Source organism: Trachinotus anak, unplaced genomic scaffold (genome assembly GCF_046630095.1).
Source record: "Trachinotus anak isolate AG129_WGS33_773 ecotype Australia unplaced genomic scaffold, CSIRO_AGI_Tana_v1 ptg000025l, whole genome shotgun sequence".
Taxonomy (NCBI): Eukaryota; Metazoa; Chordata; class Actinopteri; order Carangiformes; family Carangidae; genus Trachinotus; species Trachinotus anak.
Genome location: NW_027273876.1, coordinates 2,509,513 through 2,536,975, shown reverse-complemented (window position 1 = coordinate 2,536,975; position 27,463 = coordinate 2,509,513). Strand labels below are relative to the sequence as shown.

General features: G+C 39.9%; 1 protein-coding gene across 8 annotated transcripts; it reads left to right on the top strand.

Moving 5' to 3' along the window:
- The first annotated feature begins 834 nt into the window (after positions 1-834).
- Positions 835-25,715, top strand: grnb (granulin b). Of its 8 annotated transcripts, XM_071461708.1 has the most exons (39): positions 835-990; positions 1,256-1,342; positions 3,176-3,316; positions 4,256-4,396; positions 4,956-5,069; positions 5,850-5,991; positions 6,131-6,234; positions 6,630-6,759; positions 6,845-6,972; positions 7,481-7,610; positions 7,696-7,823; positions 8,134-8,263; positions 8,345-8,448; positions 8,844-8,973; positions 9,059-9,186; positions 9,695-9,824; positions 9,910-10,037; positions 10,348-10,477; positions 10,559-10,662; positions 11,058-11,187; positions 11,273-11,400; positions 11,909-12,038; positions 12,124-12,251; positions 12,562-12,691; positions 12,773-12,876; positions 13,272-13,401; positions 13,487-13,614; positions 14,123-14,252; positions 14,338-14,465; positions 14,776-14,905; positions 15,067-15,158; positions 15,868-16,018; positions 16,913-17,010; positions 17,657-17,890; positions 19,221-19,457; positions 21,193-21,447; positions 21,528-21,761; positions 22,220-22,477; positions 23,468-25,715. In XM_071461708.1, the coding sequence occupies exons 2-39, from the start codon at positions 1,340-1,342 to the stop codon at positions 23,612-23,614; spliced, it is 5,247 nt and encodes a 1,748-aa protein (XP_071317809.1). In that variant the 5' UTR covers positions 835-990; positions 1,256-1,339; the 3' UTR covers positions 23,615-25,715. The 8 variants fall into 8 exon arrangements, with proteins under 8 accessions (XP_071317809.1, XP_071317814.1, XP_071317810.1 ...); XM_071461713.1 differs by lacking the exons at positions 6,630-6,759; positions 6,845-6,972; XM_071461709.1 differs by lacking the exons at positions 8,345-8,448; positions 8,844-8,973.
- Positions 25,716-27,463: the final 1,748 nt, after the last annotated feature.

Below are 27,463 nucleotides of genomic sequence, written 5' to 3'. Positions count from 1 at the left end.
ACGAAGAAAATGTTAAATAAACAGTAGTATTTATTTTATTTGTATTACAGTTTATCAATGATATTGTAGCATAGTAAAGTATAATTATATTATTAAATTAAATGTAAACAGAAGACCAGTCAATCTGGTTCAGAGACTTGTTTTCACTCCTTCTTAATCAATATGTAATATTGCATTTTTGCAGCCAACATCCCAACTTCCCTTTTTATTTGTAATTTGATGGTACATATTTTTTCCTGTAATTTTTTTTAAAATTATGGAATATTTTGACCCTGCAGGTCATTATCACGCAAACATCTACATTTAAAAAAAGCCGGCTAAGTATCCAAAATGTCAGCTCCACCAGCAATTACCAAAAAAAAAATCACCAATCCCAAAACAATCAATTTACATTAAAACATATAATATCTAATACCTTTTATCCAAATGTACAGTGAGAAAAAAAAAAAAAGACAAATTGACTTTATGATGATTTTGATTTTGTGGTGCTGCTGAACTGCACTGCATTATGTTGACAGGTGTTCCTATTATTCTGCCCACTGCATTCAAAACAGTGAGGGTAGGCTGAACAAGAGATACGCCTCTTTATATAATCACAGATACTTTATACAGAATATACAATATATACATACACACCTCTGCACTGTCTCTGATATGATGCAGAGCAGCTGAACAGCACAGACTCCACCCACTGCTGCATTAGCTCTAGGCTGCTGTTCCTAATAAACTGAAACAGACTCAGTACTTCTACAGTGTGGTATTAATACCTTTACTTTAGAAAAGAGGCTGATTCCTTATATTTTACAACACAATACAAGTTCACTTCCGTGTCAGTGGAGGCTGCTCGGTCACAGTCACATGAGGACGCGTGTGTCATGTGACTGCTGAACTGCGAGTCAAAAATAGCCTCGGACAGTCCCGGGTCTCAGGGAGCTGCCTTAAATACGACTCATATATGACAGTCTGGGCTTCATGCACCGAACCTACCAGGTGAGAAACACGCTTCGGTTTTATAGACAGAAAAAAACACATCCGCTAAAAAGTCATTCAAACCGGTTAGCTTTACCGCTAGCCACCTAGCATGCTAAGCTAACTTGTTTGCTTGTTTTCTTGTGGATTAGCTCATTACCGTCTGCTTTGTCTTGGCTTTCGCAAACTTTTATAAGTGGAGTATTGCATTTCTTTATAATATTGTTCAGTGTTTTCGCTCAGTGTGGCTGACGGAGTGTGTTTTTTGTTGTTTTGCTGTGTGCAGGCTGTGAAGGGGGTATGCAGTGCAGCGCCCAGCGTTCATTTCAACTGAACTCCGCCTGTCTCCACCTCGAGTCATCTGATAAAAATGGTAAACAAGTGATGCAAAGTAACTACATACGCTGAAACGAGTGCTAAACTTGAGTATAAATACACGTACACATACTTAACTGGAGTATTTTTTACTTTGTGCTTCTGCTGCACTACACTGAAGAGGCAGATATCGTGTGTTTTACTCCAACATACTCCCCTTGGCAGCTTTAGTTACTTTACAAGTTAAGATTCCCACATAAAAAACATATATTTAATATGATGCTTTGTTGTTTTTAATCCACCTGACAGTATTTACAAGTACATTGGAATTGATCAATGTCCTGAATATTATTACAATATTTCACAGATAAGAGAAAAAGTCTTGAAAAATGAAAACAGATTTGTAAATCTGAACTTTTTTTTCTTTTAACTTCTCTCATTAATCGTCTCATGACCCCTCAGATTTATTCTGTGACCCTTTAGAAGGGGCCACCTCCTAGGTTGGGAACCATGGGGCTAAACTAAAAAAGTGCACATGGTGTAGTTAAAACCACCTCCAGCAGCTTCAACAGTAAAATGCTGCTGAAGAACTGATGACTCAGGATGAACAATCTACTGAAGTCATACATAATAATACAGTACATCAGTCACATGGACCGTTTCTCTGCCAAACCCGTACTTCTACTCTGATACATTTGACTGATAATGCTTCTCTACCCTCACTTAAGTACAGATTAATGCATCACTGTCTGCGTATGTGCAGTGATTCAGCGGATTGTTTTCAAAGATAATCAACACTTGATGACATGTAATGACCCCTAATTTAAATAAATAGTGTGTTTGTGAGTTTTGGTTCCAACCACATGATGATATGAGCATCATATTTTATGCTTCAGTTCAGAAGGACTTAAACTTTCAAAAGAAAATCCTTTTGCTCTTAGACTTGTAGACATCGTTAAACAACTTTGCACATGCTCATACATGATTATACGCTGATATATAGACACACTTAACATTCTTAGGCAACAACAATCATTATGTTGCAACACAGTTCAAATTATGCAATATCCACCTTAATGCAGTAGAACAACCACAGCAGTTGCTGCCAACTTAACAGTTTCATGGTTCTGTTGATGGACTCTGCTGTTTCTAGATCAGAGGCACATATTGTACCACCACATTCATCTTGACAGTTTTAGTTACCTTGCAAATTAAAAATTTTACATGTTCTGCTCAATCCACCTGACAGTGTATAAAGGCACAGTGGAACTGAATTATGTGCACCTGTTTTTAATGCCTGTGAATTTATGTGTCTCTATGTATAAACTGTATGTGTTTATTTTTGCCCACAGGTCTCACTTGAAAAAGGGATCCTGATCTCAATGAGACGACCTGTTTAAATAAAGGATTTAATAAACAATTTGAAAGCTATTCAAGTAACTTTTCACACAAAACTGACAAACATTGATGCTGGTTTGTTGAGGAAAATAATCAAGAGTGCAACAAAAACTCGTAATAGTAGACCAGTACATTATTTAAATCTTATGTTTAGTAACTTTTGGCGTTGTGTTACGGCTGTTGACAGCACGAGTGCCAAACGTACATGAAAGGGACATGAACTTTACAGCAAGGATCTGGGTTTGTTTAGTGTGGAAATCCAGATTATCAGTTGGAATGCTTACTGAGCTGCTGCATACACAGTGCTCACCTGTGTTTTCCATCTCCACACTGATTCAGTGGTTTCTCACAACTAGAAAGAAACACAGAAACCAGGACGTTAAGATTGAATTTGTAGAATAGTTCAGGATTTATTTATTTTTTCGTATATTGTCAGATCACATTTCACCAAGTTACATTGCTCACAGCCGTCTCCTCTCCTTCTTATATTCAGGCGCTGCAGATGGGGATCGTATGTCTGGCTCTGCTGGGCCTCAGCACGGCCCTGGTCTGTCCTGATGGAGGCATGTGTGAGGACAAAAACACCTGCTGCAAGAACACTGAGGGAGGATATGGATGCTGTCCCCTACCACGTGTGAGTTAATGTATAGTCATGACTGGTTTCTTTAAATTAAACTGACGGTGGTGTTCACTGCTGGACTTGCTGCTGAGAGATGCAAGTTCAAATCTGAGATCTTTTATTGAAGTAAAAGTAGTAATTTCATCATGTAAAATATTCCAAAACAAGGAAAAGTCCTGCTTTCAAAACAAAAGTATGATCAGGAAAATGTATTTTTTAAAGTAAAAATACTCATAAGGCAGCAGCCCAGCTCCTGTCAGTGTTATATTATCGGATTTAGTTCTGCAACTAAAGTCATGTCATGTTTGAGAAGCTGAAACCAGAGAATTTTACGCATTTTCTTATAAAAAAAAAAAAAGAGTCCAAATGATTGATTAATCATCGGATTGCAGATTATTTTCCTGTATATCCAATAATTGATTAACTTGAACAATTTATAGTCGGAGCTCTAACTGGATTATAAATACTGATGCGTTACTGGCGTACAGTTCAGGTTGGAGCAGCCACACAACCTGCGTGAGACGCTCGGCTCGAGCTTCGCTGCTGCGGCGCGTCATCTAGAGTTTCAGCGTCTCACCCGCTTGTCACGCTTAGTTTTTCATGTGGTTCTCAGCAAAACTAGAGAGATGTGCTGATGGTCGCATCAACATCATACCAGCAACATTACATAATCTCAGCTGATGACTCTCAGAAACAAGATGAGTAAACTCTAACTTGCCTGTTCAAGCAGGAAGACACCTGATTTTTGTTCCCTTTTTTTGGGAGGAAACTTGATGTATCAGGATTTCTGATGTTTGAGCAGCTGATATTTCACCAATTTTATTTTAGATGGACCATAACCATCCTCATGTCTGAGGATCTTTGCAGACATGAGGAGTCGCTTCACACAGTGATCTCTGCTCTGATGAGTTAACTCCTGCTGTTTTGTGTTCTCTTGTGTGAATCCATCTGCAGGCTGAGTGTTGCTCAGACCACCTCCATTGTTGCTATGAGGGGACCCTGTGTGATCTGGTTCACAAGACTTGTGTTAATAAGACAGTTTCCCTGCCCTGGATGACACGCCTTCCTACCAAACAGGGCCTGCTCATCCCTCAGGTAATTCTAACAAAGGGCTTTGTGAAGTCAGAGACATGTGTCGTTGTTTTACTTTTTTATTCTTTATTTTACTGTCTGTTCTGAGCTCATTAGACATTTGTCGACCTTTGCGTTACAATCAGTGAGGCATGAGTTCTGGGAGCAACTTTAAGCTCTAGACACGCAAATGTAATCAGAGAATGTAGCTCACATAACACATGTGATACATTTACACCATTAGATCTGCAGCGTTGGCACTTTTTCTTTTTTAATTTTTGACTAATCATTTCATCTCTATTTTTGATGTTCACTCTGTCCAATTCTTCAGTGTGTTGTGTAATGAACACTGCGGTCTCAAGGGGCCACTAGCAGTGGATTTGCATTTCAACAGTACCATGTGAAATACTGCTATTCTGGGTTTACAGTCATTATATTTGTTACAAAAGGGAGTCTGTGTGTTTTTCTTCTGGTTCCATTTACAAAATACATTCTCAATCCTGCCATTGGCCTGTTTTTTGTCTTGCTGTTTTTCAACTCCTGTCATTGGTATTCATGGTCTGTGATGTTGTGATGGCTGCAGCTCAGTGAGAGAGTGAAGGCAGTCATTTGTCCGGACCAGGAGTCTGAGTGTCCGGATGACACCACTTGCTGCCAGCTTCCTGACAGCTCCTGGGGCTGCTGTCCATTAGCCAAGGTGATATACATGAGCTCACCCTCCTGCACATCCACACAGGCTCAACACAAACCCCAAGCACTTCACACTATGAAACACATTACATGGTCTGCTGGTCAGCTTCTGATGCTGCTCTATAAAACACTCTGGTAGAGCAACTGTCATTTTGAAGATGTCATAATTTTAGACTCTAGTTCTCTGGTTATGAGCAATTTTATGGGACTTTGAAACAAACAACTTGTTCGTTTCAAATTAGAATAATGTCTTGTTTCAGAACCTAATCCATGAATTAGCTTGACTTGATTACAGAATTTTACATGACTACAACAGCTTACATTGTAAATTTAGTATAATGTATTTTTCCACAGCACTAATTCATCAACTAGACAACAGTCATGTTACACTTGCCACACTGCTGTGGGCATACTGTCGTCATCATCATCATCAAAACTTAACACTTCCTGATATTTTTCATATTAAGAGTCTATCAATAAATGGAAAGCTGCAGGATTTTTAGTGTTTCATTCAAGGCAGCTTCATATCTTTCAGGACTGTTGCTGTTCTGATTAATTAGCCATGTGGAAATGGACATTATAAAGAATTTATTCACAAAATAGGTAAATATGGAGGAAAATTTGAATTTGTATTAAAATCCATATATTTAAAAACGCGATGGTTGGCTTGTCATACATTTCTAATCCTCTCCAGCTGTCATTTATGGAGTGCATTGGTACTTTTCCATCATCTGCAGGAAACTGTGTCTTCAGCTGACCGTCAGAAATTATTCTCTTCTCTCTGCAGGCCGTGTGTTGTGAGGATAAGCGCCACTGTTGCCCTGAGGGAACAAAGTGTGATCTTGCTCACTCAAAGTGTGTCTCTGCCTCAATGGGGTCCTTCCCCATGTTGGAGAAGCTTCCTGCCAGAAAGAGGGGGAATAATGCAGGTAGGGAACTCATGTTAATAAACATCTTCAGACAAGCCATTCAAGGGCCAAACCTCAACTTGAAAACTGTAATGTGCGTTTCTCTCTGCAACTATACGCGGACGATACTGCACTAATAATGAATATGTTTCTTTCTCAGGTCTCGGTTCAGTGCCGTGTCCTGGTGGGAAAATCAGCTGTCCAGATGGTTCCACTTGTTGCCTATCACCCAGTGGAAGCTACAACTGCTGCCCTTTCCCAGAGGTATGTATGACTCCGGTGCAAATATGCAGGAGCTGAAATTATTATTTGATTATTCATTTATTCAATTAACAGAAAATTACTCATCAGCAGTTTGAATTCTTTCCAGAAGAGGTTCATGTCAGGAGAAGACTTGGAAAATTTTGCTTTTTCAATGTTCAATTTACCCATTAAAAGTGTGCGATTTACATGAAAATACAAGCATTTACTCTTTCATTCAAATTTACAACTAACATCTTTAAATTCAAGTTTAGGAACTTATTATTGAAATAAATTCCTGTATATTTGACCAAAACTGACTTGATGAAGAGCAATCATAAAACACGTGTAGAAGTGAGAAATTGCCTTATTGTAAGGGCAGATATTTACTGTATGTTTGATATATTGATGTTGTGCAGGCTGTATGCTGCAGCGATCATATCCACTGTTGCCCCAGCAACACAACATGTGACATGACGCTTGAGATCTGTACGTCTGGTGAGACCCATGTGCCGATGATGAAGAAGATCCCTGCTCTACCCAACAACAGTAAGACGCTGACCTCCGTCTTTCTCTCTACAGTTATACGCTGATGATACAGTACTAATAATAAATGAATGTGTTTCTTTCTCAGGTCTTCATGTTTCTGCAGCTCCAACTGTCGGTTCAGTGCTGTGTCCTGATGGGAAAACCAACTGTCCAAAGGATACCTCCTGTTGCCCGTCAAAGAAGGGAGACTACAACTGCTGTTTTTACCCAGATGTATGTATGACTGTGGTGCAAATACACAAGAGCAGAAACTAATATTTGATTAATTTGTATTAGGTTGACAGAAAATAACTCATAAACCCTTTTAATAAACAGTTGTTTCATAAAGTCAAGCCACATATTTACATGTAATTCTCTTGTTCAGATGATCAGATGTCGGGGTTTGCTGCATTTACAAGTTTTGATTGTAAATTTAAAATTTTTTAGTTTTGCTCTATCAGCTGAACAAAACAGGCTATTTGAATATGTCGCCTTGACCTCTGGTAAAATACAGCAGGCATTTTAGAATACATTTTTAACTTGATCGGTTTGGCAGGCAGTGAAGATCACAGATTTTTATTATTTAGATTAAAAAATATAGAATGTATTGAAATGTTATCGTTGACATCCATGCTGTCTGTAATGAAAAAACTTAATGCTATATCGTTATTTTACTTGAGTAAAGATTAAATATTGTAGAGACAGATATTTACTGTATGTTTGATATATTGATGTTGTGCAGGCCGTATGCTGCAGCGATCATATCCACTGTTGCCCCAGCAACACAACATGTGACATGACGCTTGAGATCTGCAGGTCTGATCAGATGCATGTGCCACTGATGAAGAAGGTCCCTGCTCTACCCAACAACAGTAAGACGCTGACCTCCGTCTTTCTCTCTACAGTTATACGCTGATGATACAGCACTAATAATGAATGAATGTGTTTCTGTCTCAGGTCTTCATGTTTCTGTAGCTCCAACTGTCGGTTCAGTGCCGTGTCCTGATGGGAAAACCAGCTGTCCAAAGGATACCTCCTGTTGCCCGTCAAAGAAGGGAGACTACAACTGCTGTTTTTACCCAGATGTATGTATGACTGTGGTGCAAATACACAAGAGCTGACACAAGAACATTAGTTTAGAATGTTGACTAAATTCTTGTTTTAAAAAAAATATAGAATCTGTTTTTCAGTTAATCTGTTTGGCAGGGAGTTAAGATTACAGATTTTTACTGTTTAGTTCAACAAAATATGTAGTATGCATTGAAATTTTATCCTTGACATCCATGCTGTCGGTAATGAAATACCTGAACGCTAAATTATTATTTTACTTGAGTTAAGATTAAATATTGTAGGGGCAGATATTTACTGTATGTTTGATATGTTGATGTCGTCCAGGCCGTATGCTGCAGCGATAATATCCACTGTTGCCCCAGCAACACAACATGTGACATGACGCTTGAGATCTGCAGGTCTGATCAGATACATGTGCCACTGATGAAGAAGATCCCTGCTATACCCAATGACAGTAAGACACTGACTTCCAACTTTCTGTTTTCAGTTATACACTGTTGATACTGCACTAATAATGAATATGTTTCTTTCTCAGGTCTTGGTTCAGTGCCGTGTCCTGGTGGGAAAATCAGCTGTCCAGATGGTTCCACTTGTTGCCTATCACCCAGTGGAAGCTACAACTGCTGCCCTTTACCAGAGGTATGTATGACTCTGGTGCAAATATGCAGGAGCTGAAATTATTATTTGATTATTCATTTATTCAGTTGACAGAAAATTACTCATCAGCAGTTTGAATTCTTTCCAGAAGAGGTTCATGTCAGGAGAAGACTTGGAAAATTTTGCTTTTTCAATGTTCAATTTACCCATTAAAAGTGTGCGATTTACATGAAAATACAAGCATTTACTCTTTCATTCAAATTTACAACTAACATCTTTAAATTCAAGTTTAGGAACTTATTATTGAAATAAATTCCTGTATATTTGACCAAAACTGACTTGATGAAGAGCAATCATAAAACACGTGTAGAAGTGAGAAATTGCCTTATTGTAAGGGCAGATATTTACTGTATGTTTGATATATTGATGTTGTGCAGGCTGTATGCTGCAGCGATCATATCCACTGTTGCCCCAGCAACACAACATGTGACATGACGCTTGAGATCTGTACGTCTGGTGAGACCCATGTGCCGATGATGAAGAAGATCCCTGCTCTACCCAACAACAGTAAGACGCTGACCTCCGTCTTTCTCTCTACAGTTATACGCTGATGATACAGTACTAATAATAAATGAATGTGTTTTTTTCTCAGGTCTTCATGTTTCTGCAGCTCCAACTGTCGGTTCAGTGCTGTGTCCTGATGGGAAAACCAACTGTCCAAAGGATACCTCCTGTTGCCCGTCAAAGAAGGGAGACTACAACTGCTGTTTTTACCCAGATGTATGTATGACTGTGGTGCAAATACACAAGAGCAGAAACTAATATTTGATTAATTTGTATTAGGTTGACAGAAAATAACTCATAAACCCTTTTAATAAACAGTTATTTCATAAAGTCAAGCCACATATTTACATGTAATTCTCTTGTTCAGATGATCAGATGTCGGGGTTTGCTGCATTTACAAGTTTTGATTGTAAATTTAAAATTTTTTAGTTTTGCTCTATCAGCTGAACAAAACAGGCTATTTGAATATGTCGCCTTGACCTCTGGTAAAATACAGCAGGCATTTTAGAATACATTTTTAACTTGATCGGTTTGGCAGGCAGTGAAGATCACAGATTTTTATTATTTAGATTAAAAAATATAGAATGTATTGAAATGTTATCGCTGACATCCATGCTGTCTGTAATGAAAAAACTTAATGCTATATCGTTATTTTACTTGAGTAAAGATTAAATATTGTAGGGACAGATATTTACTGTATGTTTGATATATTGATGTTGTGCAGGCCGTATGCTGCAGCGATCATATCCACTGTTGCCCCAGCAACACAACATGTGACATGACGCTTGAGATCTGCAGGTCTGATCAGATGCATGTGCCACTGATGAAGAAGGTCCCTGCTCTACCCAACAACAGTAAGACGCTGACCTCCGTCTTTCTCTCTACAGTTATACGCTGATGATACAGCACTAATAATGAATGAATGTGTTTCTGTCTCAGGTCTTCATGTTTCTGTAGCTCCAACTGTCGGTTCAGTGCCGTGTCCTGATGGGAAAACCAGCTGTCCAAAGGATACCTCCTGTTGCCCGTCAAAGAAGGGAGACTACAACTGCTGTTTTTACCCAGATGTATGTATGACTGTGGTGCAAATACACAAGAGCTGACACAAGAACATTAGTTTAGAATGTTGACTAAATTCTTGTTTTAAAAAAAATATAGAATCTGTTTTTCAGTTAATCTGTTTGGCAGGGAGTTAAGATTACAGATTTTTACTGTTTAGTTCAACAAAATATGTAGTATGCATTGAAATTTTATCCTTGACATCCATGCTGTCGGTAATGAAATACCTGAACGCTAAATTATTATTTTACTTGAGTTAAGATTAAATATTGTAGGGGCAGATATTTACTGTATGTTTGATATGTTGATGTCGTCCAGGCCGTATGCTGCAGCGATAATATCCACTGTTGCCCCAGCAACACAACATGTGACATGACGCTTGAGATCTGCAGGTCTGATCAGATACATGTGCCACTGATGAAGAAGATCCCTGCTATACCCAATGACAGTAAGACACTGACTTCCAACTTTCTGTTTTCAGTTATACACTGTTGATACTGCACTAATAATGAATATGTTTCTTTCTCAGGTCTTGGTTCAGTGCCGTGTCCTGGTGGGAAAATCAGCTGTCCAGATGGTTCCACTTGTTGCCTATCACCCAGTGGAAGCTACAACTGCTGCCCTTTACCAGAGGTATGTATGACTCTGGTGCAAATATGCAGGAGCTGAAATTATTATTTGATTATTCATTTATTCAGTTGACAGAAAATTACTCATCAGCAGTTTGAATTCTTTCCAGAAGAGGTTCATGTCAGGAGAAGACTTGGAAAATTTTGCTTTTTCAATGTTCAATTTACCCATTAAAAGTGTGCGATTTACATGAAAATACAAGCATTTACTCTTTCATTCAAATTTACAACTAACATCTTTAAATTCAAGTTTAGGAACTTATTATTGAAATAAATTCCTGTATATTTGACCAAAACTGACTTGATGAAGAGCAATCATAAAACACGTGTAGAAGTGAGAAATTGCCTTATTGTAAGGGCAGATATTTACTGTATGTTTGATATATTGATGTTGTGCAGGCTGTATGCTGCAGCGATCATATCCACTGTTGCCCCAGCAACACAACATGTGACATGACGCTTGAGATCTGTACGTCTGGTGAGACCCATGTGCCGATGATGAAGAAGATCCCTGCTCTACCCAACAACAGTAAGACGCTGACCTCCGTCTTTCTCTCTACAGTTATACGCTGATGATACAGTACTAATAATAAATGAATGTGTTTTTTTCTCAGGTCTTCATGTTTCTGCAGCTCCAACTGTCGGTTCAGTGCTGTGTCCTGATGGGAAAACCAACTGTCCAAAGGATACCTCCTGTTGCCCGTCAAAGAAGGGAGACTACAACTGCTGTTTTTACCCAGATGTATGTATGACTGTGGTGCAAATACACAAGAGCAGAAACTAATATTTGATTAATTTGTATTAGGTTGACAGAAAATAACTCATAAACCCTTTTAATAAACAGTTATTTCATAAAGTCAAGCCACATATTTACATGTAATTCTCTTGTTCAGATGATCAGATGTCGGGGTTTGCTGCATTTACAAGTTTTGATTGTAAATTTAAAATTTTTTAGTTTTGCTCTATCAGCTGAACAAAACAGGCTATTTGAATATGTCGCCTTGACCTCTGGTAAAATACAGCAGGCATTTTAGAATACATTTTTAACTTGATCGGTTTGGCAGGCAGTGAAGATCACAGATTTTTATTATTTAGATTAAAAAATATAGAATGTATTGAAATGTTATCGCTGACATCCATGCTGTCTGTAATGAAAAAACTTAATGCTATATCGTTATTTTACTTGAGTAAAGATTAAATATTGTAGGGACAGATATTTACTGTATGTTTGATATATTGATGTTGTGCAGGCCGTATGCTGCAGCGATCATATCCACTGTTGCCCCAGCAACACAACATGTGACATGACGCTTGAGATCTGCAGGTCTGATCAGATGCATGTGCCACTGATGAAGAAGGTCCCTGCTCTACCCAACAACAGTAAGACGCTGACCTCCGTCTTTCTCTCTACAGTTATACGCTGATGATACAGCACTAATAATGAATGAATGTGTTTCTGTCTCAGGTCTTCATGTTTCTGTAGCTCCAACTGTCGGTTCAGTGCCGTGTCCTGATGGGAAAACCAGCTGTCCAAAGGATACCTCCTGTTGCCCGTCAAAGAAGGGAGACTACAACTGCTGTTTTTACCCAGATGTATGTATGACTGTGGTGCAAATACACAAGAGCTGACACAAGAACATTAGTTTAGAATGTTGACTAAATTCTTGTTTTAAAAAAAATATAGAATCTGTTTTTCAGTTAATCTGTTTGGCAGGGAGTTAAGATTACAGATTTTTACTGTTTAGTTCAACAAAATATGTAGTATGCATTGAAATTTTATCCTTGACATCCATGCTGTCGGTAATGAAATACCTGAACGCTAAATTATTATTTTACTTGAGTTAAGATTAAATATTGTAGGGGCAGATATTTACTGTATGTTTGATATGTTGATGTCGTCCAGGCCGTATGCTGCAGCGATAATATCCACTGTTGCCCCAGCAACACAACATGTGACATGACGCTTGAGATCTGCAGGTCTGATCAGATACATGTGCCACTGATGAAGAAGATCCCTGCTATACCCAATGACAGTAAGACACTGACTTCCAACTTTCTGTTTTCAGTTATACACTGTTGATACTGCACTAATAATGAATATGTTTCTTTCTCAGGTCTCGGTTCAGTGCCGTGTCCTGGTGGGAAAATCAGCTGTCCAGATGGTTCCACTTGTTGCCTATCACCCAGTGGAAGCTACAACTGCTGCCCTTTACCAGAGGTATGTATGACTCCGGTGCAAATATGCAGGAGCTGAAATTATTATTTGATTATTCATTTATTCAGTTGACAGAAAATTACTCATCAGCAGTTTGAATTCTTTCCAGAAGAGGTTCATGTCAGGAGAAGACTTGGAAAATTTTGCTTTTTCAATGTTCAATTTACCCATTAAAAGTGTGTGATTTACATGAAAATACAAGCATTTACTCTTTCATTCAAATTTACAACTAACATCTTTAAATTCAAGTTTAGGAACTTATTATTGAAATAAATTCCTGTATATTTGACCAAAACTGACTTGATGAAGAGCAATCATAAAACACGTGTAGAAGTGAGAAATTGCCTTATTGTAAGGGCAGATATTTACTGTATGTTTGATATATTGATGTTGTCCAGGCCGTATGCTGCAGCGATCATATCCACTGTTGCCCCAGCAACACAACATGTGACATGACGCTTGAGATCTGTACGTCTGGTGAGACCCATGTGCCGATGATGAAGAAGATCCCTGCTCTACCCAACAACAGTAAGACGCTGACCTCCGTCTTTCTCTCTACAGTTATACGCTGATGATACAGTACTAATAATAAATGAATGTGTTTCTTTCTCAGGTCTTCATGTTTCTGCAGCTCCAACTGTCGGTTCAGTGCTGTGTCCTGATGGGAAAACCAACTGTCCAAAGGATACCTCCTGTTGCCCGTCAAAGAAGGGAGACTACAACTGCTGTTTTTACCCAGATGTATGTATGACTGTGGTGCAAATACACAAGAGCAGAAACTAATATTTGATTAATTTGTATTAGGTTGACAGAAAATAACTCATAAACCCTTTTAATAAACAGTTATTTCATAAAGTCAAGCCACATATTTACATGTAATTCTCTTGTTCAGATTATCAGATGTGGGGCTTTGCTGCATTTACCGATTTTGATTGTAAATTTTATATTTTTTAGTTTTGCTCTATCAGCTGAACAGAACAGGCTATTTGAATATGTCGCCTTTGCTTCTGGGAAAATACAGCAGGCATTTCAGAATACATTTTTAACTTGATCGGTTTGGCAGGCAGTGAAGATCACAGATTTTTATTATTTAGATTAAAAAATATAGAATGTATTGAAATGTTATCGTTGACATCCATGCTGTCTGTAATGAAAAAACTTAATGCTATATCGTTATTTTACTTGAGTAAAGATTAAATATTGTAGGGACAGATATTTACTGTATGTTTGATATATTGATGTTGTGCAGGCCGTATGCTGCAGCGATCATATCCACTGTTGCCCCAGCAACACAACATGTGACATGACGCTTGAGATCTGCAGGTCTGATCAGATGCATGTGCCACTGATGCAGAAGGTCCCTGCTCTACCCAACAACAGTAAGATGATGACCTCCATCTTTCTCTCTACAGTTATACGCTGATGATACAGCACTAATAATGAATGAATGTGTTTCTGTCTCAGGTCTTCATGTTTCTGTAGCTCCAACTGTCGGTTCAGTGCTGTGTCCTGATGGGAAAACCAGCTGTCCAAAGGATACCTCCTGTTGCCCGTCAAAGAAGGGAGACTACAACTGCTGTTTTTACCCAGATGTATGTATGACTGTGGTGCAAATACACAAGAGCTGACACAAGAACATTAGTTTAGAATGTTGACTAAATTCTTGTTTTAAAAAAAATATAGAATCTGTTTTTCAGTTAATCTGTTTGGCAGGGAGTTAAGATTACAGATTTTTACTGTTTAGTTCAACAAAATATGTAGTATGCATTGAAATTTTATCCTTGACATCCATGCTGTCGGTAATGAAATACCTGAATGCTAAATTATTATTTTACTTGAGTTAAGATTAAATATTGTAGGGGCAGATATTTACTGTATGTTTGATATGTTGATGTCGTCCAGGCCGTATGCTGCAGCGATAATATCCACTGTTGCCCCAGCAACACAACATGTGACATGACGCTTGAGATCTGCAGGTCTGATCAGATGCATGTGCCACTGATGAAGAAGATCCCTGCTATACCCAATGACAGTAAGCAGCTATTACTTATTATTTTGCTTAAAAGTAGAATTAACATCACATTTTCTTTTATTCTCACCAAACTGCACGAGGATTTAAGCCTTTTTGTTGTCAAAGTGGAAAGGAAACGAGTATTGATCATTGATCCCTGTTCTTATCTCTCGTCCTGTCAGTTGATTGTCCAGACAAGAAGTCAGCCTGTCCTGATGAGACCACATGCTGCCAGATGGCCAACAGCTCATATGGCTGCTGTCCAATGCCTAATGTGAGTTAGGGCCCATTTATGGTTTCTGAGAGTTAAGATTAAGTTCTTAAGATCTGCTGTCAGACCACATCAGAAATCAAAGATGTTATAGTTGTTTCAGATGGCCACGCTGGAAGGCATTCTTTTAATTTGACTAGAGTAGAAAAACACAGATAAAATAATTCTATGTCTGTAATTCTCAAAAACAAACAACAAAAGAATCACTTCATGTGTTGAGTATTTGGATACAGTTATTTATTATTATTAAGGGGAAAAAATGAAAAAAATATCAATTTTTAAAAAAGGTGAAAACCAATGAAAACATAAGAAATAGAATATTTTATTAAAATTAAATTAAAAAAAAAACAGAAAATGGAAAACCCAGAGGTTGTACATTATGCAATAAACAGTGAACTCAATCCACAAAGTCAATTCAGTTTTTTGGAAAATGTCTTAAAGATATTTTTATGGCAACACTGTCACCACAGTTCACTCAGTCTGTGCCAAAATGAACTGGTACAGTATTTAATTCAATGAAGTAAGTACACATTGTACACATTATACCTATATACCAAAGATTAGGTGCCTTTATAAGGATTGAGGATCTGCTGCAGCACTGTTGCTGAAGTGATAGATCAGAGGAATCAGTTTGAAGCTGAGAGGCATGAATTCAGCCTTACTGCAGTGTATATACTGACCCTGAATGAGTGACTTTCCTCCCTTCGACCAGGCCGTCTGTTGCTCAGATCACATCCACTGCTGCCCTGAAGGCACGACCTGCGACCTGCAGCACAGCACCTGCGCGACGGCCCAGGGAGACGTCACCCTGGCCTCTGAGATCCCCACTGCCGTCACAGAGCTGGTGGCAGCACAGAGCAAAGGTGAGAGTGGAGCAGTTAGGCCGGGAAGACGCTGTATGGATTGAGCCCCGATTTTCAGCCTGAATTGTTTGCCCCCCTGACTGATTTCAGAATCAGCAGTTTGAGGGTAAATGTCTGAACAATGGACAGTCAGCCGTAGGGATGGAAGCATATACAACCTTAAATGGTGTTAGAAACTCCCCTGAGTACTGTGTGACAAGGTTCAGTGCAGGTGGTGACTCTGGGTTCAGTGCTGAGACTGTTCAGTACCACAAACATGTACAAACATACAAAACCTGCACATGAATCAACGCGACTCAGCTGCTCGCTGCCGCCACGTGCCTCTGTCAGGCAGCAGACTCGGAGCATGTCAAAACTTGTTTTTCATTTCAATTTATTATTTATTTCTTATTTATTCTACCAACATATCATGTTCATGTGACCTCAGTGGTTTGGAGGTCAGGACCTGGTATTTACAGAGGGGTCATAACACCTGGACGTCCCAGCTCCACTGTCGCCTTTTGTTCACTTTATTTGGAATCGTTAATTAACAAAACCAACCGATGATTCCATGTTTACGTTCAGTGTGAGCTCTGCATCGTGGCTCGCTGACTGTTTTGTACTTTGTTCGCATAAATCTGCAGGTTCCGTGGTAACTTAAAGATATTCAGTTTACAGTGATATAAATCAGAGAAAAGAAGCAAAGAGCCACATGTGAGAAGCTGGAACGGTTGAATGTTTGACCTTCTTGGTTTAGGCATGATTTAAAGATATTATCAAAGATCCTTCTCTCTTAGTTAATTCAGTTTCAGCACCATAACTCAATATAGATCCTTTCAGTTCATGAACTTGTATTTAAATGAATGAAGTTTGGTTAAGTGGACACAGATGATAAAGTTTCTGTTTATCTTTCAGTCGGTGCTGTTCCCTGTAATGACTCTGTGGCCTGTGCTGACGGAGACACCTGCTGTAAATCACCAGAGGGACAATGGGCCTGTTGTCCCTTACCTAAGGTACCAAGGCCGACGGTGCAACACATGCCCTGATTCCTTAGATCTCTTGTCTGCATAGCTTTGTCCTTTATCTGTTTTTTTATGCTGAAAAATCGCCTGTGCCCACAATCACCAGAGGTTTGTTTGGAGAGAAAAAAAGAAGCAGCATTTGGTGGAAATAACACTTTGCCAACTGTTGGGGAGCAAGTATTCTGCTTTGGGGTTGTTTGGCAGCCAGTGTCCCAGGAAACACTACATGGACAGAGGGAAAAATGGATTTCACTGAATATCAGCAAGAACATGAAAGTGAGAAGTGGCTGGCTTCTATAAAAAGAACAATGATCCAAAGCAGACCTCAAAATCCACCGTGAACCACTTAAAAAATAACACAAGCTGAAGCTTTTGACCTAACATCTGAAAATCTGTGGGTAGATCAGAAACCTGCTGTGTGTGCAGGACACACTAAAATATCCCAAAATTCAAGAACACAAAAGACTGTTCGCTGCTGCAGAAAGTGTTTGCAAGCAGAGATATCTGTAAAGCTACCAGTAACAGTGCACCAACATTTGAGGAGAGACTGTTTGCTGCTGGAGTTGTGTTTGTTTCTGAATATAACGCTGATGAGTGTTGATGCTCACTGCAACCTGTTTGCTCCACCTCCCTGTAGGCCGTGTGCTGTGAGGACCACCTGCACTGCTGTCCCCACGGCACCGTTTGTAACCTGGCAGCCTCCACGTGCGACGATCCCACGGGCAGCGCTGTGATGCCGTGGCTTAGCAAAGTGCCCGTCTTCTCCTTACTGACCGATAACAGCAAGTGCGACAGATCCACGTCGTGCCCTGGAAAATCCACCTGCTGCAAGACGGCAAGTGGAGGCTGGGCCTGCTGTCCTCTGCCTCAGGTAATACAGGGGAACAGAGTGAGGACACTGTTGAAGTCAAACCACACCTGCGGCATTTTTTTATTCATATCTGACTGTCCAACACAGAGACATTTCAAATCTTTCCTATACTGAAAATACGCACTTTAACATTTAATACAAATATTTACCCTCAGTTGACAGTTTATTAGGTACACCTATCTAATGCAGTCTAATCCAACAATCCTGCAATACATCCGCCTTCATGACACTAATAATGTTCAGAGAGCTGTTGATTCATCTGTATGATCATTGTGGAGGCTGTAGTTTCTTTAAGTTTCTTTTTTTCCTAATTATTATTATGATTATTATTATTATACATTGCACATTAGCCTTTAAACCCATGTGTATACTGTGCCGTCCCTGCCTTTCACTGCACATACTAGAAATATGAGAAAATCATCATCCACATGTTTTTCCTCTGTGCTGAGTGAAGAATAATCTTTATCTCACACCAGGTTTACACCAGGTTTAGCCTTGTTCTAGACCTGAATCACCACCTGCATCAACAAGCGGTTTCAGCGATTCAAATGTATGAAGATGAACAAAAATGACAGTTCAGTTTAATTATGATGCGACTCCAGTTTCACTCTGAGCTCTGTGGTTTCACTGTGAGCACACAGAGTAACAACAGCACCGTTTCCTGTAAGTTCAGGATATTTCTGACATTATGGAACAATTAAAACATGCAATGTAAAATTTTACTTATGAGCAGCAGTGGGTTTAAGACTACAGTTAATATACTACCACACCACTGCTACAGTAATAAATGCAGTTACATGTAAAGTACATTCATATATAATAATAATAATAATAATAATATATACACATATTCTCTGATATTCTAATAAATGGAAATTAGGAAAACAACCTCAGTTCCCTCTTTAAATCTCCACTAATGACTATAGATTATTTTTACATTGTGTTTTGTTATTTTGTTTATTTATTGTCTTAATTTATATATTTGCTTGTTATGTCTTTGCACTTGAAGGTTTGTTCATTTTGTGATATTTTTGTCCTCCCCTGGGTCTATAAAGCACTTTCAAAACTTATTATTGAAAAGAGCTGTCTATATTTTATTTTATTTTATTTTATTTTATAGCTCTTTTTAACCTCTAAGGTCCCAGTTTAAATCAGTACTTTCTGAGCTGTTCCTGCATCAAATTACAGGAACAAATTGTTTAGTTTTTCATCATGATGCTTTATGTTAAATTAAATATTAAAGTAATATTTTAAATAAAGCATGAATACAAAATCTAGAAAGAAAGTGTTCAGGATTCAACAGGTCCTGGCTTGTATCCGTCTTCTTCAGGCCGTGTGCTGTGACGACCACGTCCACTGCTGTCCTCACGGGACAGTCTGCAACCTGGAGGCTGAAACCTGCGATGACCCGGCAGGTTTTTCACCCTCGCTCCCCTGGATGGAGAAAGTCTCCGCTCTGACCTCCGAGGTTCAGGACGAGAAATGTGACAGGGAGACGATGTGTCCGGGGGGAACCACCTGCTGTAAGAAGAACTCTGGACAGTGGGCCTGCTGCCCCTTACCTCAGGTCAGTCTCTTCTTCTTCAGTCAGAGAGCCGGTTTGGTCTGAGGGTTTGTTTGTTCCCGGTCAGTTACTTCAGGTCACGTTCAGTCCTCAGATGGACACAAAACAATTAATGTGCAACTATTTAAATACTTAAATTTTAATTTTTTTAGCAAAAATGCCAAATATTTGCTCTTTGTATTTTATCTAATGTGAGGATTTTACACTTTTCTCTGTCAAACATGACACTGAACTGAATATCTTTGGTTTTTTGGTTTGTCAGACAAAATAAGACATTTGAAGACGTCACCTCGAGCTGTGGGACTTTTTTTTTTATCGTTTTATTGACAAAATTATTCATGGCTAATTGAAAAAATAATAGATTAATCAATAATGAAAATAATCATTAGTTTCAGCCCTAATCATTGTGATTTTCTTCACCCTCTGTGACAGTAAAAAGTGCATGTTTGGGCTTTGCTCAGCTGTGGGGATATTTTTCACTATTCACGTTTTTACTATAGACTGAAGGATTGATTGAGAAATTGAGAAAATATTCAGAGGATGAACTGATCAGCTGCAGCCCCGGCCTCCTGCTTTCATCATCAGAACAGTTTCTGATTGAAAAGTCAAAGGTAAAATCCTGTGCCCACTAAAACTTAAGGAGAGAATGAATTACCAGTGTCAAAGAGTGTTTCAGGGAAAAACATCCAATCACAGAGCTTCGCATTTGATCTGAAACTGCAGTAGAAACAGATTCAGCAGCTTTAATCAGTTTGTTTTCAGATTCTGGGTCAAACTGGGACGAACTCAGCCGTTTTACAGCTGTTTTGTTTCGTTTCGTTTGTTTTTTCATGATTGTGGTGATGAAGCTTTGCCAGAGCTTTGATGCCATGTTTGTTACCAAGTGGGACAAAGTTTTTATATCTCCCAGCTGATGAACAGAACAAATAAAAACAAAATATTTGGCAACATGTCTGCACCACGACCAGACTTCTATCTTTGTTTCCCTGTCCCCTGAAGCAGCTGATGTAGGTATAACAGCCTCTCACCTGGTGTGACTGAGTCTTACAGCTGAGTTTGGACTCGTGTTTGTCAGATGAGGTTTACCTGTTTTTCTCCAACAACACAGTGGCTACAGCTTGTGGTTGTAGTCACATTTATAGAGTCATCCATCCTGTGGAATTCCTGTGCAATCATTAAATTATCCAGAGAACGCTGTGTTTATGTGCTGAGGAAGATTTGGAAAAACAATTAAAAAAAACAAAAAACTTTGTTTTTCTTTACTGTACAATAAATAAGCTTTTGTTAGAGCTTAAAATATGTTTTTAAAGTTGATAAGATAAAGAGCTCAGATTAGTGGTTGTTCAACAGAGAATTAATTGGCACCTGTTCTGATGATTGATTAATCGTTTCACTCCCTTATCAAACAGAATTGCAAATGATCTGATGTTACAGCTTCTCAAATGTGAGAATTTTCTGCTTTTCTTGACTTTTTTCTTAGACATTTATCACATTTTTGAGAAAATGAGAAAATCAATAATGCAAAGACATCACCATATGGTCATACATTAAAACGTAGAGTAAGACAGTGAACTCAGATGTAATGTTAATGATGAGAGCAGCTGTGTCTCAGTGCTGTGGGGCATTCTTTGACTTTTATGTCATCTGCTGGAAGTCATGTTGCGTTAAATCTCTTACATCTGTGGAGCAGAGGATCTGACCTTTACAGGGATTTCAGTCGGTGTCTTGTTCTGTCCAGGCCGTGTGCTGCAGCGACCGCGAGCACTGCTGCCCCAAAGGCTACAAGTGTAACGTGGCCGAGCAGACCTGCGAGCAGCCCGGACACCTGAGCGTGCCCTGGCTGCAGAAGATCCCGGCCCTGCAGAGGGAGCCGGTCTCCAGCCCGGCTCGACCGGCCAGGAACATGTGTGACGCCCAGACCAGCTGCCCCAAGGACACGACCTGCTGCTTCATGGACAGGACCCACAAATGGGGCTGCTGCCCTCTGCCGAAGGTAAGTGTGTGACTATCTCACAACCTCACACCGATGGAAAACTGACCGCGATCACCTCAGTTATCGTTGCTCTTCCTCAGGCCGTCTGCTGTAAAGATGGAAACCACTGCTGCCCCAGCGGCCACACCTGTGAACCTCACCGGTCCTCCTGCTCAAAGGGCCCCCACGTCATTCCCTGGTTCACCAAAGTGAGCGCTCTGACCGAGCCGGGCGCCGTGACGGATGTTAAATGTGACGACAAAAGCAGCTGCGCCTCAGGAACGACCTGCTGTAAACTGCCAACGGGAGAGTGGGGCTGCTGCCCCCTGGTCAAGGTTTGCCTGGTTCTTTTTTTATGTATTGGACAGGACAGTGTAGAGAGACAGGAAATGTGGGGACAGAGAGAAGAGAAGAGAAGGGAAGGGAAGGGAACTCGCTGTTCAGGGGATTTGCGCCCACGTGCTACACACCATAACCACTCAGTTATTGGGTCGCCTCAAAAGTCCTGTTCTTTTAACTGGCCTGAAGCCTTTTCTCTTCAGGGAGACATTAAACTCATCTGTAATGAGTTTTTAATGAGACTGTAAGTGTGTTTCAATACACAAAGTGGAAATACTGAAAATTCATTAAAACCTCAGAAACATTGCATCCAGTTTATTTTTATATTGTTTTTAATTGAATGATTTTATTGCCTTGAAGTGTTGTAATGCTGTTGTAAAGCACTTTGTAACTTTATTAATATCATCATCATTATTATGACACGTAATCACTTCTTCTTCTCTGTTCTCTTCAGGCGGTTTGCTGTGCGGACCACGAGCACTGCTGCCCTCAGGGCTACACCTGCAACATGCAGACGGGAACGTGCGAGAAGAAGAAGCGCGACGCGCTCGTCCACGTCCTCCCTCAGAGCACAGTGGTGCGGTCCGAGCCGAGAGACACGGAGGAGGACGCGGACGTACCATGTGACAGCACGGGGGAGTTTCGCTGCTCCAAACAAGACACGTGCTGCAAGGTGTCAGCCACAGAGTGGGCCTGCTGCCCCACCCCCGGGGTACGAGCACACTCCAGTCTCACAGCAGCACTTCACATGATTTCATCTTTTTCTTGTAGGATGCTTCATTTTGTAAGAAGTGTAGTGATGTAATTTGAAATGTCTCGTCTGTGGAACTGAACTTTGGGTCACATGACCCAAAGAAACTGAAGCCAGTTCCTGTTTTCTGCCTCGTCCAATGTGCAGTTTCCTGTTGTTGTCACATTTTTACATGTTCCTCGTGTCTGCAAGAAACCTGATGACCGATGGAATATACAGTAGAAAACGAAAACAAATGAGTTGAACCAACTTTAAATCATTAAGTATATTCCTCATGTTAAATCAGTCACACAGGAATCTGATCAAGATAATTCATTCATTTCTACCCTTTATTTACAAACAGCACTGATGCAAATGAAGCTTGTGACTGAATCATAAAACTTTATTCTTTGTATAAAGACATCTGGGAAAAATGTCAAATATCTGAGGTTTAGTTTTTGACTTTAAACTGAATATCTTTGGATTTTGGGCTGTTGATCAGACAAAATGAGACACTTGAAGACATTTTATCCACAGAATGATTCATTAAGGAAATAATTGATGACTATAACTAACTATAATAATACTTTGTTGTAGCTGCAGTGTGTTTATATGAAACCGGGTTACATTTAGTTTTCTGTAATAATCAGAGTTCTTAAATATGTAAATGAGGAATCTGGTTTTTTAGAGGAACCAGATTCTCAGATTTGATCAGTGTGACACAGTTAAAGGAAAGATCCTCACACAGCAGTTTAACAGCATCCAAAGTCTGACTAAAACGGAAACTCACTTCATGAGGTTGTTTCCACTGCAGGTTCGGTCTAATTGCATCCAACACACACACATTCAAAAAGCAGCATCTAGTAACACTAAAACAGTAACAATAAAACACAGCTGACGTGACAGAAACCTGCCGTTTGGAGAAGCTGTGACTTCGTCCTGAGGATCAAACTCTGGTTTTTGTCTCGACAGGCGACCTGCTGCCCCGACTCGAAGCACTGCTGCCCTGCGGGGTACTCCTGTGACCTGACGGCTGGAGGTTGCACCCTGACAGCCCAGCTGACCTGGGACACTTTGCTCGGGGACAGAAAGAGAGACTTGGTCCCCCGTGGACTTTAATCCCACCGAGGTGCACTGATCTTCTTCAACATCCATCTACGGCTCATGTTGTCTGAGGACGATGAGGGCTTTTTCCAACTTCCTGTGTGGAGGTGTATTTACCACGTTAGTGTTTGTGACAGTATGTGTGGAGGATGTTTAGTGCGAGACGGGAAACAAAGGGCGCGCTGCGGTCATCTCTGGCAGGTTAGACGTTATCATGAAGTGGAAGCACTTTGGTGGAGAGTCCTGACTCAAACTAATGTTGTCATTTCAACAGTGTGCAGGAGTCTTTCATGTTTTTTTCACCTGGCACAAAATGTATCATCCTCACGCTCACTTCCGTTAAATCAATAGACAACAATGATAAAGCCATGAATAGAGTAGAATAGGCAGGACATACTGCACAGCTTCACATTATGTTATTCCACATTTCTCTTATTGTCTACAAACCCTGTGAAAAGTCTCTCTGATTCCTCTCCGGCCTCTCCGGCCCGTCTGTGGCTCTCAGCCCATTTTCTCCCTCTGACGATGTAACTGGTGAAATTCTCTGGAAAATACTGGACCCATGAAATAAAGCTTTACCAAATATAGTTAGAATTATTTTTCTGCCAGTAAATATCTGTGGACTGGGGATCAGCAGCAGGACGGTGTGTGTGTTCATGGTCATTAACTTTTTTAATAGTCATTGAACACTGCAGCTGCATGACAGAGAGGAATAAGATGGATCAGGAATCGTTGACAATAAGAAAAATACAGATGATCAGAAACTGCTTTTGTTTTTATTGGAAATGAGTATTTGCCCAGAGCTGTTACATTTCTCTATTCGAAAGAGACTTGAATGTACTTTTTGCCTTATTTTGGTCAGAATGAAATTGGTGCATAATGTTTTGTTTTGTTTTTTTGCCACTTTATGTCCCCACTTATTGAGGTAGCAGCACTTCTGTGCTTATTGTTTAATGACCTGTGCACATGTACGGTCCACATACAGTGGCCATTTAATTTAGTTGTACAGCTGTGAATGTGGTGTATGTTGATTTTTATTTAATCCTTATTGTTTCTGTGATTTAAAGACCGAGGAGTCGTGAAATAGGAAAACAGTAATTTCATGCAAACTAGTATTAGAAATAGTTTTTTGCAGTTTAAAACTTTAAATATTTGTTTAGTTTTGCACTTGGTAAAAGTCAAGAGTAAGACAGACCATACAAACAACTCGTGCCTTCTATAATTTCACTGTAAGAGGTGCCAGTCTGTCGGTGTCTGGTTTCTGGTTCATCTTTGGAAAAGAACAAACTTGTTTTTCTTGTTTTTTTTTTGGGACAGTTGAGTGTAGATTTCTTTGAACACATCCAAGAAATAAGAGCCAAGTACATCTTAATGTCACAAGGGAACAAATTCAGTGTTTGCTCCATCAGCAGAGAACAAAAAACACAGACACCGTTGTTTCCTGTTGTCTGGTTTTGGCCTTTTTAACAACTCACAGGGGCATCATTTCCTACCGGGGGTAGAAAATCCTATTTAAATCCTTCTCTTCCCTCCTCACTTTTATAGTTTTATGCTGATTATCTCACTAAAATCACTAAAACTTGTTATCTGACTGTTCAGATGCCAAAATCCAGACGTGAGAAGAGAAACATTGATAGAAATGTTGACACAGTTCAGCTGTGCGTTCAGTCGGCTGTGGTTGTTGGCTTGGATGGAGTCTGAAGGGGATACCTGCAGACGCTGTTCAGGGCAGAGAAACTACGTCACTTCCTTTTGTCTGTTTTTTGGTTTCCAGCTTATGGAGAAAACTTTTCCCAACTCTGTATCCACTCTCCACGATTGTGAAAACGCTGTTTGTGAAATCTGTAACCAGAAGTTTCTGGAAGGACCCAACAGGTCATGAGGTGGTTGTAATTTTATCAAATCTAGTTTTTCATGAACTAAGATTGGACACATCCTGAAATGTATTCCGTAAACATGTCCTCACCGTCTACATCATGTCCACGCTGCTCCTTTTTAGATGCTTGTCTTGGTGAATTAATGTGTTTATTTTCCAGAGTCAAATTTTTGCAGCCTTTAAAAACAGACTTCATTTGAGGAGGGGGGGCTCAAGACTGAAATAAAGCTCTTGAAAATACCAGTTTGTTGGATGTGATAATTAAATTCAGTGAGGTCATCCTTGAAGTTTTATCAGTTGACAGGATGCGCACACACACACACACACACGCACACGCACACACGCCCACACACTTCCTCTGGCCTTTTCCCTCCATATCCTCTTACCCCCACCCCTGCTCCCTCCTCAGCGTCATCAGAAAGTTGTTATGACGACCTGAGTAAACACGGGACAGTGAGTGGAGACACAAATGTGGGGTGGGTGGATGGGGGGTGGGGGGGTGGTTGGCTGTGGTTGTCCCACTTTCACTGTCAGCTTGGCAGGCCAGCAAATCCAGGCTGGAAGAGGAGCCTGGTGTCTTCATCTGCCCCCTGGTGGCTGGAGACAGACGTGGAGGCTCCTCTGCTGGAGTGGAGGTGGAAACAATGGGAAACACATGGTGCCTCAGCTCTGAACGAGGTCAGTACTCCTCCTGTGTGGCTCCATTGTTGAAGATCTCCAGGACAGCTGCTTACAAGCCAAACTGCTGCCTTTGTGTGCAGAGACAGCAGAGAGTTGGCTGTTTCACTTTGGGTTCTTACTTTTCCAACTCATGGCCCACTTAAAAAAAATCTCATTCAAATAAAGCCTCCTCAGAGCATTTTTGATTTTAATGGTGGAACATTCAGGAGTGAACTGAAAGCAGGGTCACTTTTTCCTTTTTGTTAAACAGGGGAGAGGTCACTGTTGATTCACCGTCTGTTTCTCGACTCTTTCCTGTTGCCAGCAGCTGTCTGTCTTGATCCTCCAAATTCCTCTCATCACAGTGATCAGTCTTAATATTAGAAAAAAAAGAACAATAAAAGAGTTTTTAAAGATCATTTTGTGTGAAACATTTAAAGAACATTATTTATGTACTTTTTTAAAATTTTTTTATACATCTCACCAAAATTGTACCGTTTTGCAAATGATTTCTCAGCCCACAGGTTGGGAACCACCGGACATATTTGTACTTCATACATGTACTCCTGGTACACTTAAACAGGAAGTATTGTACTTTTTACTGCACTAAATTTACCATGTAGAGGCAATGTTGTGGTGAGAGCTGGTTGTTTGAATTTCAGTTTGGAAATATGTTCACATTTCTCAGTAACGTGGTTGCTCTTCCTCCTTCTACTTCCTGTCTTCATGGTAAGTTAGCTAACCAGCCACTGGCTAGTTTCATATTTAGCGAAGCAAGTGGTTTGAATTTCTAAAAAATGACAAATTAAAGACTCAGAACTGACCAGAAATATATTTTTCCAAGCTTTAAATCTGCATGTCCCAATGTTAACTATTTACTTGTATGTGATGCGGGACTACAGGCTAACTTGACAGTTGTTATTAAGCCAGTACCAGAGGATAACAGCTGGAAGCGGCCCAGATGTGGAAGCATATGGTCCAGACTTGGGCCGAGGATCCAACCATATGTTGGGCCAGAAGTTTCATTGTACTATCAGGGATTGTTTCCATTATGCTAAGCTAAGCTAACTGGTGGCTGCTGACATGAGTGTGACATCAATCTGATATCTAATTCGACAAATGTCAAAATATTCCAGTAAACAAAAGAGAATAGGTTTGGTATTAATGTTGATTGATATCACTGTGAAGCTTTCAAACATCGTCAGCGTCGTGTTTTTCAGTCGAACTTGTTCATCAGTATCTGTTGGAGTCTTGAAGAAGATCTCAAACCCCGCTGAGGCTTTTCAGGTCTATGTATAGCAGAGTTGCCCCACCAACAGCAGAGAGGA

What these genes read in the sequence shown, in the direction of transcription:
- grnb (XM_071461708.1), top strand. An exon ending in ACTGCTGTTTTTACCCAGAT is followed by an intron (nt 7,824 to 8,133) that starts GTATGTATGACT and finishes GATGTCGTCCAG; the next exon opens with GCCGTATGCTGCAGCGATAA. An exon ending in GGTGGCAGCACAGAGCAAAG is followed by an intron (nt 16,019 to 16,912) that starts GTGAGAGTGGAG and finishes TTTATCTTTCAG; the next exon opens with TCGGTGCTGTTCCCTGTAAT.